Genomic DNA, 18,755 nt, shown 5'->3' on the forward strand with positions numbered 1-18,755 from the left:
GCTGTGTGACATTAGGCAAGTTAGTTGCCCCCTCTGGTTTTCAGTGTCCTCGGTGTGAGAAAAGGGTGGAACTAGAGAATCTCTAAAGCCCCTTCCAACTGTCAGAGGTTCTACCCACCTCCTCTCTCCTGAGATAATACATGCCTCGCCACACAGACGGTGGGAATAATACTTCCCAGCTCCAGCTAAACCAGGAAAAATGGAGATTTGGCCCAAGAGAACACTGGTGCTTTTGTGCGCCTGCATACGCCTTGCAAACAGTCCCTCCTGCTCTGAAGGCACATCTTGCCTAAATCTGTCCTCTCAGCCCAGAAGATGGATAAGCGAGAGGCTATAGGATTCAGCTACCGTCTTGTTTTCCTCCCACCCCAGAAAAAAAAGGCTTTGCAGCATTCCGTTCCAACCAGGGACTATAATCCAGTCCATCTTTTCTTCTGCGGAGGCACTGCCAGCTGGTGGCTCCTCTCCCCCACAACCTTTTCCTGGTTCCTGGTAGCCTCAGCCACCTGGCCCGGTTGCCTGCATATCCCGGAGTGGAGTAGCACTGAGACTGGGAAGGAGCTGGGTTTTCACACGGCCTGCCTTTCTCACTTCTGCCAACCTCCTCATCCCAGCACCCTGCTCTCTGTCCCACCCCAGTCACAGAGCGTGCTGGAGACCCCAGACCCAGGGACCCACAGGGGGCCCCCCAGATCCAGAGACCCCCACAGAGTGGCCCTAAGCTGGAGATGTTTGTGCAGAGCCTAGGAGGCAGAGAGGGTGTGTGTCCTGCTGGCTCCTTCCACCCCAGGGAGGCTGATAATTGCAGACACAGCAGGCATCTGCGGCGTCACCCCAGGCACCAGCAGCTGCCTCATTGAGGAAGAATTAACGATCCCAGTTCATTGGGAAGGCATTCCACGGCTCACTGAAGCCCTTGCAGATACACCCGGGCCTCTATGCCTCCTCTCCGGGGCTGTCCCCTGCCTCGTCCATCCCCTCCCAGTGGCCAGGCTGGCCTCCTGAGTCCCCATTCTTGTCCCAGCCTTCTTCTAAGTTGAAAGTTGGGACTCTGAGGGAAAGCCAGGGCTGTCTGGACTGACAACGACTCTCGCTTTGCTGCCCCTGACTTTTTAGGCCCCCTCTCCCTAGCGTGGGTGCTTGCGGGGGGATTTCTGGATGTTAAAACAAGAAGAGACCTTTGAGGGGCTTCCTGGAGCCTCTTCTGTGACGGAGGCGGGAGAGTAGGAAAGGGGCTCCCGGAGAGGCAGAAGTGACTTAAAGATGAAGCTGGGGAGGAGCCAATTCTCCTGAAGCCAGCAGCTCATCCCCCACCCCTGATCCCTGGTCCATTTGCAGCCTACGGTTAGAATTATCTGCTTCCCACTCCTAGGATGAGGCAGAAAGAAACTGAAGTGAGGCCTTCTGCTCCACTCATTGTCCGTAAAAAATAGTTTATGCTGGAGCATGGGATGGAAAGAGGTTAGACTTCAGGCAGAACTTCCCAGCGGGCACTGAATGGGAGCCCGCCAAAGGCTGGGGAGGATGGATGGGAAGCAGTTCAGCTCAGGGGCCAAGCGCTCAGGCTCTGGAGTCGGACAGATCCGGGCTGGCATCCCAGCCCTGTGGCTCACTCGCTGTGTGGTGTGGGGCAAGTCACTTCACGTCTCTGAAGCTCAGTTTCCTCATCTGTAAATTGGGGCTGGTATCCGTGGTTCCCTCACAAGGTGGGTACCAGGATTAAATGAGGCAATTTAGGCGGAGCTCCTGGCACATGGTGAGCTTTCAGTAAACAGTAATGTCTTTGTCTTCATCCTCGTCCTCACTGTCCAGTTGAATGAACGAATGGGTGGCTCTTCTCCCAGGAAAAAGAGACATACGTGAGAAAGCCTCTTACCTAAAACCCAGATTCTCACCCCAGCCGGCCTGGGGCTGGGCCCCTGGAGCTGCCACTTAAGGCCAGGGGTGAGCGGGGAGCTAGGCCTCTTGAGTCTTCATGCCCCCACCTGGTGCCCCTCTGTCCACCTGCCCCTTCTGTGCCCCACCCCCACCCCACTGCTTTGTCCAGGAAGCCCTCTGGGGCTACATATGTCAGTGAACATTCTTGATTTCTTCCCCCAGTCAATGTCCCAACATCTGGGTACAGCAGCTGCTTCTCCCCAGGACGCCTGTGTCTTGGGTAATCGGTGGGAAAATTGGAAACATCAGATTGGCAGGGGGCTCTGAGGATGCTTGTAGCCAGACGTGATGTGCGTGTGGATGGGTCCGAGACAGCCAGTGAGGGCTGGGCCCGAGAGGGTGCCCGGCCCACAGTGTCTCCGTGCAGGAAGGGTCCTAACGCCGCGCCCCAGGATGAAAGGCAGCAGACAGGCGTTGGGGCATGAGGGAGGTAGAGTACAGTTAGAAGGACTTCCTGCAGAGTGAGAGCGAGGCAGCATGACGGACACCTGAGGGGGGCCCTGCCCTGGCAGTTTGAGGATTGGGGGCGCGTGGGGGTCAGGAGCTGGGCACAGGGCTTCCGGCAAGCCCCTATCACAGCAGGAGTGTGTGCGCGCGTGTCGCGTGTGAAGTACCCCTGTTTCCTCTGTTGTGGGCAGAGAAGGGGGGCCTTCCTCAGGGTTAGGGGGTGAGTGGAGCAGATGGGGGTCTCTTGGGCTGGGAGGGGGTGGTCAGCAGAGCAATGAAGGCAGGCCCCTCTGACTCTGAACCCACCAGCCTTCCAGAATGAGGCGACCTTGGCTGGGGGAGGCAGATGGGGGTCTTGTGTGGACCCCAGTAAAGAGCCTGCCCCCGTTTCTGGGAGGAGAACCAGGCCTGGCTTGCTGGCTGTCTATCCTGGGGACCCCACTCTGGGGACCCCCTTGTTTTCTGTGTTGTCCTGCTGTCTGTCCTCCTGTCTGTCTCCCACCCGTGTCTCTGCCCCTTCAGCCCCTGCTCTTCCTCCGACACCCAGTGTCTGTCCTGCCTGCCCCCCAGCCCTCAGTGACCCCCCAAAGGGACACCTCCTAATGCTCTGCTTTGCTCTGTCCCCGTCCCCTCCTCCCCCAAGGCCCAAGGCCCCTGCAGGGCCCATCCCACTTTGGGAGCCCTGCCCCAGCCCCTTCCTCTCTTCAGCTCCTCTCCTCCAGCTCTGGGCATTCATTCACGACTTTCCTCCTTTCCTGTCCCTCACCCAGGGCTCCAGCGTGCAGCAGGAGGAAAGCCTCCAGGACTCTGTTCCCTCTGTTTAAAGTCTCCAGGTTGGTAAGCCAGGAGGGGGGCCTCTCCCCACCATCCTGCCACCCACTGCTCCCTAGCTGGTGCCTCTCCCCAGCTTCGGGGGCCAGAAACGGGGGAGGGGGCTATCCCTGGGGGGCCCAGGCCTTTGCCAGGGGAGGGGGCAGCAGAGACCTGACTCTGGGGAGGGCACCTTGCCTGGCCGAGAATGTGTTCGTGTGTGCACGTGTGTGCATGTGAGTCAGTGTGCGCGAACAAACACGTGTGCATGTATATGTGTGTGCTGGCTGCAAAGCTCCATGTAGTGGGGCTGGGGAGGGAGGAGGAGGCGGGAGCCCTCTGTCGAGGGGAGAGATGGCCTGGGGAGAGGGGGTCAGGAGCAAGGGGTCCTTCTTATCAGGGGCAGCCCATGTTCTAGCGTCGGCCAGAGGGGGGGCGATGGGAGAAGATGGGACCACATCGACCTCAGTACAGCTTTGTTTAGTTTATAGGCACTTGAAACCCTGTGATCGCATTTCATTTATTGAATCGTTCATTCATTCTTCCATCCACTCCTTCCTTCTTTCATTCAATACAGATTTATTGAACACCTTCTCTGTGCCAGGCACTGGTCTAGGCTCAGAGGCCAACAATGACCAAGACAGCGAAGTTTCTTTCGTTGCTTATGTGGTGAGCAGATAGAGGTTAAGGGGTTGGCTGAATTCACTGGCTGTGGGGCCTGGGGCTGTGGCCTGGCTGGCTGTCTGGAAAGGACTGTGACCCTCCGTCCACTGATGCCCCATCCGCCCCTGCTCCCCCTGCTGGCAGCTGCTCTGCACTTCATGTCCCTGCAGAGTGTCCCCTGACCCAATGGCACTCCTCTCCTATAATGTGTCCCTGCCAAGCAGGCAGTGACTGAGGTCCCAAGTGCCCGTGACCCTGGGCCCTGTGGGCAGGGCCAGAGCTGGGGCCACTTCAAGAGGGCCTCTGGGAACCCCCATCTCACTTCCGTGCCCAGGACCAGCAGCCTGGAGCACTGGACTTGAGACTCAGTCTGATTTGGGTTCCAAGGCTCACATAAACCATGTCCTAGCTGTGTGGCCTTGGACAAGCCACTCTCCCTCTCTGAGCCTCAGCGTCCTTGCCCGTAAGATGGCAGGCTTGTTGAGAAGAATACGGGAAAAGCAGCAGCAGCTGGACCGGAGCCCAGCCCACAGCAGGGGATGCCCAATTGCTGGCTTCCTTTCTGCGCCTCCCCCAGCCCCTCCCTGGGGCTGGGCAGGCTGTGCCCTGGGTACTGTCTGTGTGCTGCCCCTGACCGCCCTTGGGAGAGGGGCTGCAGAGTCCCTGCCTTGGCTGTTCGCAGGCTCCACATCCTCCAGCCCTTCTGCAGCTCTCTGGAGGATGCTTTGGCCCCAATCCGGGCGGGCGGATGGGGGAGGCAGCCCTCCTCGCCACTGTGGCTGCCGATGCCTTGATGGCCTTTTAATAACTGCTCGGAGACAATCTGTAGAGTGCTCGTTTGTCTGCCTCTTAATTAAAATTACCATTTTCCTAAAAGAGCAACGATGCCGCTCTCCTCCCCCGCCCCCCTCGGTGGCTGCTGCCAGGAGAAGGCAGGAGTGACTGGAAACTGCAGACTTTCCCCTCACCCCGCGTCCTGGTCACACAGGCCACCCCCCCTTCCCCACACAAATGGCAGAGGGGCCGAGGCTCAGGGGCAGGGAACCAGGGAGGGGGCCTGACTGCCCTCCTCTTTCGCTTAACCCTCTTCTGGAATACTCCCAGAGGCGGGGAGCTCAGTCCTTTCCCAGACTTACTTTTTACATCTGTAAAGAGCCAGAGTGGGGCTGTGTTGCTCTCCATGGGGTCAGGGAAGTGACTCAGTGACTTAGTCGGGACAGCAGATGCTGCTTGTGAGGCAAGGGAACGTGGTCTTACATCGTAGCTCCACCAACAAGAACCACCTAGGAAATGTTCTGGAGGAGAGGGAGGCGCTGCAGCCTGGGCCCCGGAGATGCAGCACTAGGAAGGACCCCTTGAGATGCCTCTGTCTCCATCAGCTCCCAGTGGCCCTCCCCTTTCCCTCTGTGACCCTCTGCTTCTGTACCTCCTCTTCCAGGAACACCCTGCCTTTGTCACCTCCCACTTCTGCTTCTCCCTGAAGTGCCCCTCCCTGACCACCTCCGGGCTCGCCCCCTGAGCTCCCAAGGCTCTGTCAAATGTCTCGTGGCATCGGTTCTGGACATAACTGAGCCTACTAGTTCATGTTTGCTTTTGGGGCAGCAAACTCAGTGCTTTCAGGGGCTGGAAACGAGTGAAGCAGTGGATGAGGACGATAGGGAATGGTGAGGACTGTGCTGAGTAGAGTGCCTATGTTCCTTAAAGGCATTAAAATTCAAAGACACAAAACAAAGCACCACCAGCTAAACAAAATGCCTGTGCCCCAGTATGGCCCCAGTGTGGTCTTTGCTAAACTGCAATTCATTTATCTTGGCATCCTCATATTGCCCAGTGCATAGTAGGTGTGTACTCATTGTTTGTTGAGTGAATACGTGATCATCCATATGTCAGGCACTGTGCTAGATACTTTACATATTTATTTCTTCCCCTCTTCCCAAGGTAAGCACTATTTTTCCCATTTTGCCATTAGAGAAACTGACATCCAGAAAAGTAAAACGACTTGTTCAAAGTCACACTTATGGGAAGGGGCAATTTTTGATTGGAGCCTTGGCGTGCTGTGTCCTTCTTGCTCTGTGTGGTCACGGGCATGCCTGTGCGTGACGCAGGGCATATGCATTCAGTACCTGGCCTGGCTAACGGGGAGCACTGGTGTGGCTAGTGGCCACCTTGTTGACATGCGTCGTGCACCTGTGGGGAGGTAGGGTTGAAGGAAGTGAGGGCTGCAGAGGCGGGGAGGGAGCAGACGCCCCTCACCCCAGCACACCCCTCCTCCATCAGCTTCCGGTCCCATCCCAGCCGCCTGGGGATGGCGGCGTGGTGACAGGTGCCGAGCTGCCGAGATGACAGCACTGCTGATTCCCCCATAATTACTGTCTGATGAGATGCCAGAATTAGCCACCATGCGAGCATGGGATGCAGATACGGGGCAGAGTGCTGGGAAGCAGCTGTGGGGAAGGGAGCCTCTCCGTCCAGTCCTGGGGCCCTCTGGCAGGAGGGCAGAGTTTGGTGAGGAGGAAGTAGGTTAACAAAGAGGAAGCACTGTGTGGTTAACATGCATCAGACGTTATCGTGTGGGCTGTGGTTTTCCAGTCCTCAGAGTGGCTGGACACACCCCTGAGGTGGCTGGCTTCCAGACAGGGTATCAAGGGCCTCAGGCCACTAAGTAGAGAATTATGGGCAGAGCAGGCTGCCCACTCAGACTCCTGGGCAAACGCTTTGGTGCTTGTAGCTGGGATGTGCCTGGCTGGGGCTAGGGCATAGTTGCTAGGAAGGGGCTAAGACCCAGAGCAGACTCCTGGAATCACATTAGCATAGCCAGGCAGCAGAGGGCAGAAGGAAGTGCCTAGAAGGAGCCGGCAGGTTGAGCTAACCTTGCCAGGAGAGTCGTCCATCCCAGGCAGGAGGAGACAAGTTGGCCCTGAGGCCCGAGGTCAGGGGAGGCCTGAGAGTTGAGAGCAGGAGATAAGGAAGGTACGTTCTGGTCCCAGAGCAGGGCTGAGTATGCCCTGGCATTTGTTTCCCCTGGCACACATGCTGGGGGCAGGAGGAGGGCTGGCGAGAGCAGAAGCAGAGAGGGGTCATCTGGGCTGCTCAGACCTTATCTGGACCATTGGAGCAGTTTTGAAGGCCACCAGCTAAAAGCGGTGGTGACAACATGGGGCCGACCCAACAGAGGGCAGTGCACATGGCCCGGGGCTGAAGCCAGGCCACAGAAGGAAGGACTTGAGGTGTTGGGCTCAGGAGAGAAGATACTGGTTCAGGAGCCTTCATTCTGCCCTGAAGGGAGAAGTAATCGTGCCCTGCCCCTGGACCCCTCTGAGGGCCATGGGCACAGACTCTGGCTCTTTTTAAGGAAGGAGGAGTTCCACAAGGTAACTGGTGCCTTAGATGTAATGAGCTGTCTGTTTCTGGAGGAATCCAAGTCCTGGCTGGATGGCGTTCCTGAAATAGGACTTGCAGTTCTGTGTCAGCACAGCCTGTGGCAGGGGTTGGGAGGACTCAGTACCAAACTAAGGTATGAGTGGAGGGCTGTGGAAAGGCAGGACCCCCTTCCCAGCCTGGGCTTCTGTGGCCCTGGGGCAGCTCTGCTCCCTGCCCCTCCTCTCTCAGCCACGCCCTGGGGAAGGGTCCCCACTCTTCTGGTGTGAGGTCTCCCCAAAAAGGATGGGGTTGAGGGTCTCTGCGCTTCTCTGGGGAGGGGCCTGTTCGAGTGTTCCCTTCTTAGGGAGTTGGACAGACTGAGGGGACGTAAGGGGCTCTGGCCCAGTGGCTCAGACGAAGACTCAGGGATGCCTTGGTGGCAGAATCAGCGTCTTCCTCAGGGGTAGCAGGGTGTAAAGGAGAGAAAGGGGATCCGGGCTGAGAACCCCACAGTCGAGACCAGGCTTCTCCACTTGGCAACTCTGACCACGGACAAGTCACCCCTTCTTGAGCCTCTGCTTTCTCACCTGTAAAATGGGGGGAGAGCAACGTCACGAGGTGACTCTGAGAACTGAATGAATAGAGGCTATCAGAGCCCATTGTGGGCTGTCATGAGAGTGTGCTTGGTTGAGGGCTGGGTATCAAGAGTGCTGTCATTCACGGCTGGTCCGTTTTCCCCACGGCATCCAGCAAGCCTGGTGCTGGGTTTAAACCTCATCACTCCAGATGGATGGATGGATTTAACTGAGACGAGAAGGTTGGAGGCTTCAAGTCTTTTCCAGAGGGAAGGGGAGACTGTTTATTTCTCCCCTGCCTTCCAGCTCGTGCTCCACCTTCCTGGATCCTGCTCTGGTGGGACGGTTCAGGTTAGGCAACAGGGAGAACTGAAAGATGCCCCTGGAATCTGATCAGGCTTCCCAGGTCAGTCTGGACCCAGCAGTCAGGCAGGAAACTCTGAGTCTCCTCCTCCCTTCTCTGGGTTCCCCCATCTTCCATCCTCCAGAGTCTCTCCTGGTGCTAACCTTAGCATCCCTAAGAAGGGAACATACTGGGACGCAGATTTGGCCGTTTGTACCCGGTTGGCTTGCAGGGCAGTAGAGTAATTGACCTGTGAGGTGAGGGCTGAAACTTGCAGCCCAGAAGCCCTGTCCTTCACCCTCCAGCAGCAGGTGGAAGGGTGTCCAGGGCCCGCCGGCCCCTTGTCCTGGTGCAGGAGGCTGAGCACCTGTAGAGGGAGACAAGGGCTGGGGCTGCGAGGTCCAGGAGGGGCATCTCAGTCCTTGGCATCACCTGGTTGGGTAAACATTGGTGAGAGTGGAGTGGCCTGTATTTGTAGACAAAATGTCAATGCTTTCGCAAGGGGACTCTGAACTTGACAAAGCAGGAGAGGTGCCAAGAAGCTGCCTCTCTGAGAAGGGGTAGCTGGACTCAGCATGGGCAAGTGGGGTCCCCAGTGTCTTTCGCTCCAAGCTGGAGATGCCTCGAGCTGGCACTTGAGGGAGCCCCCAGATGCACTGCGATCTGTGGAGAGGTTGTAAATGTATATGCTGTGTGCGTGGGCACAGCACCCTGTCTGTCCACGTAGCACCCAAGGTGGCATCTCTGCAGTGACCCAGTCGCAGCTGGGCCCATGTTGATGTCTGTGGTGGGTGCAGGGGAGGCCTTCGTGACTGGGCACACGTTCGTGAGCCTGTGCTGGGCGTGTGGGCATGTACCATGGGGGCACAGGCGTGACGATAGAAGTGTGAGGAGCAGAAGCGCGGTGACCTGTGCTTGGAGTGTGGAGGCACCAGGACCCCGATCATCCTGGTGTCTGAGGGAGCTGTCTGGGTGCTGGGTTGTGGGCCTGGGAAGAGCCTCCTCGAGACAGCCTGATCCCATGAAGGGCAGTGTCTCAGCGGAGGATGTGGAGGGGGACAGCAGGGCTGAGGCTCCTGTCCAACATTTGTGAGGCCCTCAATGAATCCTGGGTGCTGACAACACTTCCCTGTGGGGAGGTGGGGTGATGGGTGGGGCTTCCACCCCTCACCTCCGAGAGATTGGGGTCCCTCCCCCTGGGAACAGGATGCCTCCCTCGGGGCTTGCTTTCAGCCTGAGGCAGCTATAGGGGCGTGGTGAAGGTCCCTTTGCCCACACCTGCTGCCCTGGCTTTGGCACCCTGAGGCTCGAGTGCCCCCGAGGAGAGGAGGCTCACTGACAGCCGCCCCTGAGCAGTGGCAGAGCTGGGAGGACAGGCATCAGCCTCTCTCCCTTTCCACCGTCTACTTCCCTTCCTCCCAGCCTGTGTTCCTCTCTGCTGCCTCTCCAAGGAGATGTGGGACTGACAGGACACCTTCCCTGGGCACATGACGGTGGAGACGCCAGGCGGAAGTTAGCTTGTTAGTGAGGGCTGTGTGGGCACACGCCAGGGCTGTTCCCAGCTTTTCCAGCGACAGCTTCAGACTGGGGGTGATGTGCTCCCCTCTGCATCCCTGCCCCTGCCCTTCCTGGGGAAGCCAATTAGCCAGATCTTCATTAGTGGCTAAAAATCCAAACCCTACCGTCCTGGGTTTGAGAAAACTCTGACTGTGGAGTGAAAGGGAATCAGGCGATTGGGCAGATCAGGAAGGAGCTGTCCCCCACCCGTTCCCTAGGCCGGTGCCTTCCTGCAGTGTACAACCCACACGCCTGTTATTAGTTTAAAAAAAACAAATGAAAGGACTGAATCTCAGAGACGCTGCTGACCTGCTCAAGGTTACACAACTAGATAGCGGCAGAGCTGGGTCTGAACAGAGCTTTCTCACCTCCAAGTTGAGTGAGTTTTGGTAATGCCATAGCTTTGCCGGCAGTTGGGGGAGGGTTGCAGGGAGAAGAGGGAGGGTCCTATATCTGAAATTCTGGGCAAGAGGCTGGCTTGTTGGCCCTTTCGCAGGAGAGGTGGGTCTTTGAGGAGTATGGTCCGGACCCCACGTGGGGACCCTGGTTTCTGTGTGGCAAGCAGCCACTGGGCTGGGGCGGGCGCCTGGGGGTACAGCTGGACTGTGATCCACAGCTCTTCTCTCTCTGGGGCCGAGGGTGCTGCAACATCTTCCACCTCTCTGCTGATTCCTCCTAAGGAGATTGTTAGTCTCTGCCTGCCTGGGGCCTGGAGAGGAGCTCCCCTGGTAATTGCTTTCGGGGAAGTGGCAGACAGGTGTGGACAAGTCCTTGTCCCTGGGGGCCAGGGGGCCAGGGTTCCATTTCTGGCTCTGCTTCTAGCTCCCGAATGAATCGGTTCGCTCTCTGGGCCTCCGTTTCCTTCCCCGTTAAAGGCATTTGACTGGAGGGAAAACAGACGCAGGCAAGGCTTAGCTGAGCAGTCTTGAGACATCACTCCTCTTTGCCTAAGAGCGAAGAACCACCGAAGGGAGGGAGGCCTCACCTCGCCGGGGTAGAGGGCTGCTGTGCCCTGTGCCCCGTGGACGTGGGGAGTCGGGGGGGAGAGAGCAGCAGGTAGAAGGAAGCGAGGACTCCAGGGCCACGCAGAGCCAGGGCAGCTGGCAGAGATGGCACTGAGACCAAGCCTGGCATCTTTGACTGTCCCCGGGCCCCCATCCCACTCCTGAGATGGCAAGACCACCCAGTGTGGGCGGAGTGGTATCTCTGCCATCAAGGAGGCCCCAGTCTGAGGGAGGAGACAAGAGCCTTGCCCAGAGGGAGCGTCTGATCCAAAGAGGTAAACAGGGGCCCGCCCCTAGTGCCCCTCAGAGAGGAGGCACAGGTCCTGCCCAGTCTGAGGGGGAGACAAGGTTCTGTCCTAGGCGAACCCCTAGTCTGATAGGGGAAACAGGGGCCCTGCTCTGGGGTGTCCCTAGTCTAAGGGGGGAGACAAAGGCTCCCAATCGGAGGGAGGAGACCTGGGCCCTGCCCTGTGATGTGCCCAGATTCGGGGAAGAGGCCCTGCCCTGCCGGGGCTCCCAGTCTGAGCAAGTGGACAGAAGGTGCAGGACAGAGTCAGCCTGTGGACGGGTGAGAATCGAGAGCTGGCAGAGGAAGCATCTGGCTGGGGCAGTGCCCGCCCTATCCCCCGGGAGCCCAACACCCTCTCTCTCTCTCAAATTCCCTCTCCCTGGGGAAAGCCCCAGAGGCTCTGCTGGGAGCAGTCAAAACCCAGGCAGGTGAGCTCTCCCTCCCCAGCCCTGCTGAGGTCCTTTAATTGATTCCGACTCGTTTACCAAGTGGCCTTTGGTGGGTTTTAAATCTGCGCAGATTGGTCCGTGTGTCTCTGCCTGCGTGAAGCTGAGGCTGGCAGTGCCCTGCACCCTCCCCTGCCTCCCGGCTCCCTCCGGGGCTCTGTCATCTCCGTGCCGCTCCCCAGCCGGGTCTAGACGCCCAGCTTCCCTGGGGGCTGGGGGGTGGCAGGGCTCCCTGGACGTGGGGGTAGAGGAGTCCAGGGGGTCACAGGCCACAGTCCTCTTCCCCCTCTTCCCCCCCAGCCCGGGGAAGGGAGTCCACACAGTGACTTGTTAACTCCCTCAGCCTCCCTGAGCCTCAGTTTCCCCGCTGTACTGCCAGGAGAATCGACCCACCCCAGGCTGTCCTCCACCGTGGCTCTGTAGATCAGTGCTGGGGGGTGGGGAGGGGGCCTCGGTGTCACCAGCCAAGGACTATCCTGCCTCTGGCGCCCTCTCGCCTTGCCCACCTTCCCCCACCACTGCGCCGCCCGGGTAGTGGTCCGTCGTGGGATGCGCTCCACCTGGCCTCTCCCCACTTGTGTGTCCTCCCTCTCACACCTCAGGGACAGAGGGAGCTGCCTTCCCCGGGGACTCAGTGATGACTGGCCTTGCCCCTGTGCTCCCAGGTTCCAGGGAGTCACCTTTCTTGACTAACCGTCACCCCCATGATTACAAGTCATTTCCCTTTCCTCCCAGGCCTCCCTTCCATGGGATCCCCTCCCCCTTCTTCTCTGTCATCCCTCCCGGACCAGACAGGCTCTCCTGAGGGGGCCTGACCTTCAGGGCAGTGGGGCTGGGCTGGGGGGATGGGGAAACACGGGGGCAGGTTTGGAGGCTCGTGCCAGGAGTTGGACTTGAAGCCCTGCCCTTAATCCTCGGTGTGGCCACCTCCTCCCCTCCAATGCCCCTTCCTCCCACTGCCCACCTCCACCTCTGAGCCTCCGGTTGGAGTGACAGGGAGACTCAACGGGGTGCTGGGCATTAGCAGTTTGGGGGGATACTACACAGGAATGTTTACAGAAAGGCGATTGCCTGGAAAATGATTTCGGTTGCTGTGGTATGGGGCGGAAAAGATGGCTTTACAAAACCGACACAGACGGGCTTCTGCTCCAAGGACCCACGGACAGACAGCGGACTGAGGGCCCCCAGAGCCAGGGGCGCCCAAAGGCCGAGGGGCCAGCTACTTCACGGGGGGAGGCGGGGGTGAAGGGGTGATCCCAAGCTTGACCTTTGTCCTCTGGCCTCTGACCTCCCAGCACAGTGCACTTCCTGACTGCAGCAGCCGCCCAGCAGGATGGACTTGTCAGGCACAGTCAATGGTGGCAGTCGCCTTGGGGCTCCCCCTGGGTGACCTGGGCTCCTCTTGCTTCGGCTGCAGACGGTGGGACTGGGGGAGCCTTGCACCGCATGTGTTCAAGTGTGTGTGTGTGTATCTGTGGGCAAGGCACTTTGGGTATGAACCAGGCCCTCCACTTTTCCAGCAATCTCCAGGCATCCCTCCCCTTGCCCTGCCTGCGGACCTCACTGCGATCTAGCCCCAAGGTCCTCTGTACTCCCTGAGTTGGTGCTCAGCCACCACCTCTGCCCAGGCAATGGATGGGGGCGCACCTGTGAGGTCTCTCAGGTCCCCAGGGGAGGAGCCTTGTCCAGCCTCCCCGTCTCTGGGGAAAGGGAGCCAGGTCCTGAACTCCGGGTCCTCACAGCAGGCACCCCCGTGAGAGCCCTCTCTTCTCTGTAGCTCGTAGCTCTGTTCTCCCCTCTACTTCCTCCCCTTCCTCGCTCTTCTTCCCTCTCCCTCCCCCTCTCCTCTTCTCCACTCTCTCTTCCTCTGAAGATGATGTCATGGGTGGATGTTGCCCAGTGACAGCCTGAGGGCTGGTGACATCTGGGGTAAAGACGCCAGGTGGGGAGGGTCTGGGTGGCTTATGAGAGAGTGTCACTGAATCCTTGGGATCTTAATTCTCATCTTGAGTTACAATGATCTCATGTAAAAGAATGCAGTGAGGATAAAAATAAATTGGGCTCCTAAATAAACGTGGAATTTGGAGTTGGTGGAACAAATAACAATGTCGCTTTCTTTCCCAAGCACCTGCGCCTTTATCCGCAGCCGGCCACTGGGGGGCGCCCACTGCTCCCTGGTCATCCCAGCCTCTGGCGGGTTCACTTACTGGTTGCCCAGGCCAAAAAGGTTGAGCTGAGGGTGACCCGAGGCCCCCTTTTCCCACTTTCCTTTTCCCTCATTCTGAGCTGGATTTCATCAGTCCTGGGCATCTTCCCTGCAGCTTGAATCTCTGACTCGAAAATTATAGCTGGCCTTGCACACTGAGGATACTTGGGGAGTTGGCAAACCCTCCAGGCCCAAATTATGTCTCTCTGAATCCCCCAAGCCCCCATCCCTCAGGGACCTTCAGTCCCAGCGCCCCTTCCAGCAGCGTACCCCCGCTCTGCTTTCCCCTCCAGGGTCTCCCCACTTTTCCCCTGCCCTCAGAGCCCCCTGCCTCTGCCTCTCCACCACAGAGACAAGACCCCCACCCCCCACCAGCCCCTTACTGGTAAACGGCAAGCATCGATCTGCTCAGAACCACTGCTACCCAGAGCCTACTGCTTGCTAGGTTGGAATCGACCTCCTGGCCTTCTCACTGGGCTGCTCAGTCTGGGGAGGGTCAGGGTCACTCAAGATCTCAGTGGTGGCTGGAGCGGGAACAGGAGTAACGGGAAGGCTGTCCTGCTGTCTCGACAGCCCATGTGCCAGGCGTGTCTCTAATTCAAAGCAGGGTGCTTTCTCCTCGTTATCTTGCCGGCTTCTCACCCAGTGCCCGGAAGCGGGGTTTAGAGGCGGACGTCCCCATTTTACAGATTAGTACCGTCAGGCTCCAAGGGGGAAGAGGCTTGTTGATCGAATGGCTAACCCGGGGCCCCGCAGGGAAGGAGCTGACTCTAAACCCAGGGTGTCTCTGGCCTGTGTTTATTTTCTCCCAATGTTCTGACTTCAAGCGCCCAGGGCTGGCTCAGATAAATCCATGCCTGAGCCCTCAGAGCCCCCAAGGGCCTCTTTCTCCCAAGGGCAACAGGATGGGCCCCGCAACCCAGAATCCCAGGCCAGTTGTCCCGGTGCACTGGGGCCCCAGAGTGGAGGGACATCTGCACAGAGCAGGGAGCTAGGACTCATGGGTTACGCAGGCACCTCGCCTCTTTCCCTGAGCCTAGTTTCTCTGTTAAACAAAGCCAAAGATCTGGAAGGTTCTTAAACAGATTCTAAAGCTTTTCAAATCAAAGCCCCACCTCCCCTTAGAGGTAGCAGGTTGTCTCTCCTACCCCCTCCTGCCTCTCTGCCACCCCCTAGAATCCAGCTCCTGCCTCACCCATGACCCCGGCCTCTGCCGGTGCCCAGGCACCTGAGGGGTGAGCCCTGACTTGGAGGAGGCAGGGAGGAGTTGGTCCTTGCTCCACTCTGTTCGGGCCTGCTCAGTAGCTCTCTCCCCACCGCTGCCCACCTTTGTGAGATTCATGGGGCTGTAGTGATCCACTGTCCGGAGCCTCCGCCTCCCCGCTGCCCGCTCTAGCAGCCGGGACCCCTCCCTGCCAGACCTGCCTCGCCCCTTTAATCGACCTGGGAGAGCCTGGGTGATCCGAGACCTCCCCACAGTACCTGCTTCTCTCAAGCTGGCATACTGCTTGCCCCACTCCGGATGCACTGAGGCTCCGCCGCACCCCGCCCCAGGAGCCAGGGGAGGAAGTGCTGGCGTGGAGGGTGCGAGTCCAGGAGGGTGGAAGGGCAGGAGGGCAGATGCGAATTGGAGACCTTTCCCCGTGCACCTACATGCGTCCAGAGCCCTAGGAGGCACGGCGAGCCTGGCTGGCTGGCACTGGGGAGGGCCCTCTGGCTCAGGCAGGGCTCATGCTGGGCTCTAGAGCTGGGCTTCCAGCAGCCAGGCCTTGGGCAGAGTCTGCCCCAGCCTAGGCAAAGGGAGGACTACGGAGTGTCCAGGGCTCTTGGCCAGCGAGGGTCTCCTCCTGCTTAGTTGTGCCCCATGAGGTTGCAGACCTCCAGCAGGTGGTGAGGGTGAGTGGAAGAGAGAGTTTAAGGGTCATGGGAGGCAGCCCCCTGACTCCGGTTGGGGCTATTTCTCCTGTGCCCAGAGCAACCCCTATTCCAGCTCTTCTTCTTCTAGATGATGATCAGGTCACTCCCTTTCGGCCATATTCATTGGCCACCGTGGGTTACCACCAGCTCCTCAAGGGCAAGGACTGGGTCCCCACCGAGATGGCCCCAGGGTTCCCAGCCTCAATCGGGGGCCAGCTTCAGGAATTTCTTCCCTACCAGGGAACCTTCTCACCGTCTTAACTCAATATGTTAACTCACTTTGAACTTAATAAATTTCCTTTAAAGGAAACCTTATCTCACTACCATCCCAAGGAACAGTACCCATGAAATCAGTGGTTGGGCCTTCTTGTTTTTTTCTTTTTAATCCTTGAAAATAAAGGTATAACTATTAAGCTGTGAAACGATATACCTCCCCCAGTCATCTCTTGGGTATCTGGACCTCACTTCGGGGAGCACGACAGAGGGTTGTGACCGTGGTGAGAGGGACAGTTGCCTGTGGGAGGGAGGAGGGAAGGACCCCAGACTCAGCGCCAGGGTGAGGAGACAGCAGGCAAACAAGGAGGTGGTACCATTTTTCCATCAATAAACAATTGTCGTCTGGCCAGGAAGGTGTGGTGGGAGGGGGTGAGGCAAACCTAATAAATGTTGGGGTCCAGTCTGGCCTCTACCACCGACTGTGGCTTTGGGTGTGTCACTGGCCTTCTCTGAAATAGGGCCACAGGAATACGCCCCCCCCCCCCCCCCGCCATACACACACACACACAGGAGGTTTGAAGGCTGTGGTAACGGCAATCAGTCAGGACCTTGGAAGCTTTGGAGCTCTGTGTCCACGGAAGCCATTCCCTTGGCTTTGGTGGACGGTGCTGGGTCATCGAGGGGTCAGTCCCGGAGATCTACATGCCTCTGCCGTAGCCCAGGGAGGAGTGTGTGAGTGTGTTGGGCGACGGGTGGCTTTTCCTAGAACGTGACTGAAACTCCTCTTTCCTCCTGTGGTGGACAGGAGGCGACGGAGGCCCGGCAGTGGGCCTGATGAACACTGGATGTGTGGAGGGAGGGCGCTGACGGGGGCTGGGCTGGATGGAACGTGGCTGGGTCACAGAATCCTCAGCGCCTCCTCTTTTGCCCCGGTCGACCCTGTGAGTTAGCCCCGCATCGGGGTGCCTGTGTCTGCTACAGTGCTTGATTCCCCCCAGAGCTAGGCTACACCTCGGGGTGCCGCTTTGAGGCTAGTGGATTGTGAGGCTGGGGGTATGCTGGGGAGACCAAGTTTGTCTCTCAAGGGGGGTGACTTCTGGAGATGAGGGAGGGCAAATCTGTTTTACGACCAGGAATATGACTCAGGTAAGCCCCAGCAATGCCTCCCACCCCTGGTGTGGGTGACACTGTGGAACCGCTGTCCCTGCTGGGCTTTGGGAAGGTCAGCGTTGAGGCTGGAGGGTAGGAGACAGCAGAGCTGGGCCTGGGGAGGCCAAGGGCTCAAGGCTGATGGGTATGTGGGGATGGGCTTCAGGGTTCTGCATGGAGACCTCAACCCCCGGCCTCTCCTTTTTTGGCTTCTGTACTGTACTTTGTCCCCTGTGCGTCCCTTACAGGTCTTGAACTTGTTCGTGTGTGTTTTGGGAAGGCAGCCTGAAGAAAGGGAGGGGGGAGGGGAGGGTCCCGGTGAGAAAGCTTGAGCTGTCCTCTCTGCTTTCTTTGAGCTTGTCCCCAGTCCATCTCTCACTGTCCTCTCTGTGCCCAGCCTCTCCTGTCTGTCTGTCTGTCTGTCTGTCTCTGGGGAGGGAAGGGAAAGGGGCTCCCATGTCCCAGGCCCTGATCTTTGGCCTCATTTCCCCCTGTTTCCTAGTCCTGACCCTTTTCCAAGCCAACCCCCAGCCTAAAGACAAGTGTGTCCTGGACATGCTAGTCTGAGGGAGGAAGCTAGCCCCTGCCCCACTCCTTAGAAGATGCTCTTGAGAGAAAGACAGTGCAGGCTCCTTTCCACAGCTTTTAGGAAGCGTCTAAAAGGAAACTCCCCTTCCCTCCCCTGTTCAGCCCCGCATAAGGAAGGAGGAAGGGGATGTGTGGCTAGAGGGGTGTCCAGGACCCCTGCTTCCAAGCCCTCCTTGGCCTCAAAGGACAGCACCTCAGCCACAGTCATTATCCTTCAAACCACCGGCAGAGGGCAGGAAGCTGGACACTGCCCTTGCTCACCACCCTCCCTGGAGCCACCCCTTCTGCCTCTGCTGTTCCTAGTGGGGGGCAGGCAGCCCCTGCCTCACCCCAGGTGCCTCGTGCCGCCCCCCCCCTTAGGCCAACCCCTCCTCGCAGTGGTCCCGGTGGGAGATGGGCAGTCCCAGGCCGGGCACACGGTGACCCTGCCGTCCCCCCTCTCCCCCCTTGCAGATCCGGAGCGGAGCAGCCCCCCCATGCTCTCTGCAGACGATGCCGAGTACCCTCGGGAGTACCGGACCCTGGGGGGCGGGGGCGGAGGCGGGGGCAGCGGGGGCCGGCGCTTCTCCAACGTGGGGCTGGTGCACACGTCGGAGCGGCGGCACACGGTGATCGCGGCCCAGAGCCTGGAGGCGCTCAGCGGGCTCCAGAAGGCCGATGCTGACCGCAAGCGCGATGCCTTCATGGACCACCTGAAGAGCAAGTACCCCCAGCACGCCCTAGCCCTGCGGAGTCAGCAAGACAGGATGCGGGAGCAGGTGAGTGGGGTCGGGCTCGTCCTGATGCCGAGAGGCGTCTGAGGCAGAGGGGGAAAGCGGATGCCCCGTTGCCGTGCTTGGCCTTTTCTGGAGCCTGGGGGAGGAAGGGGGTGGGGGGTCAGCACCCAGACCTCTGCCTGCAGCCCTGGAATTTGGAGCATGGGACTGGACAGAGGGAGCCCAGCCTCTAATCAGGCTGTTGGACTGAGCAGAGGATGGCTGTCTTGGAGAGACAAGAGCGTGGTGGGGAGGGAGAGGGACAGCCTCGTCGTGGACTGAGTGTTCTGAGTCTGAGGGTCCGTCCAGCGGTGGAGTTGAGACCTTGGGGTCGGCACCTCTGTGATATGGCCCCTAAGGGAAGCTTCAGAAGGCTGGGTCTCCTGGGCCCCGACCTGCAAGAACAGAGCCCAGAATTTCTGGGGTCTTTTACCTCCCCCCCTCCCCCACCCCGTTCCTTCCCCCCAAGACTCGCTGTGTGACTTTGAGCTA

General features: G+C 58.9%; 1 protein-coding gene across 20 annotated transcripts in view; it reads left to right on the forward strand.

The window, feature by feature from the left end:
• Nucleotides 1-18,755, forward strand: part of SRCIN1 (SRC kinase signaling inhibitor 1) — a 67,759-nt gene that overhangs the window by 6,294 nt on the left and 42,710 nt on the right. For 17 of the 20 annotated variants that reach the window (XM_060290672.1, XM_060290676.1, XM_060290666.1 and 14 more), the window contains exons 2-3: nucleotides 3,156-3,218; nucleotides 17,962-18,266. In XM_060290672.1, the coding sequence (XP_060146655.1) occupies nucleotides 3,156-3,218; nucleotides 17,962-18,266 (368 nt within the window). The remainder of the gene's footprint in view (nucleotides 1-3,155; nucleotides 3,219-17,961; nucleotides 18,267-18,755) is intronic. The other 3 variants (XM_060290675.1, XM_060290670.1, XM_060290688.1) reach the window with 1 other exon arrangement.

The sequence above is a fragment of the Globicephala melas genome, chromosome 20 (genome assembly GCF_963455315.2).
Source record: "Globicephala melas chromosome 20, mGloMel1.2, whole genome shotgun sequence".
Lineage (NCBI taxonomy): Eukaryota > Metazoa > Chordata > Mammalia > Artiodactyla > Delphinidae > Globicephala > Globicephala melas.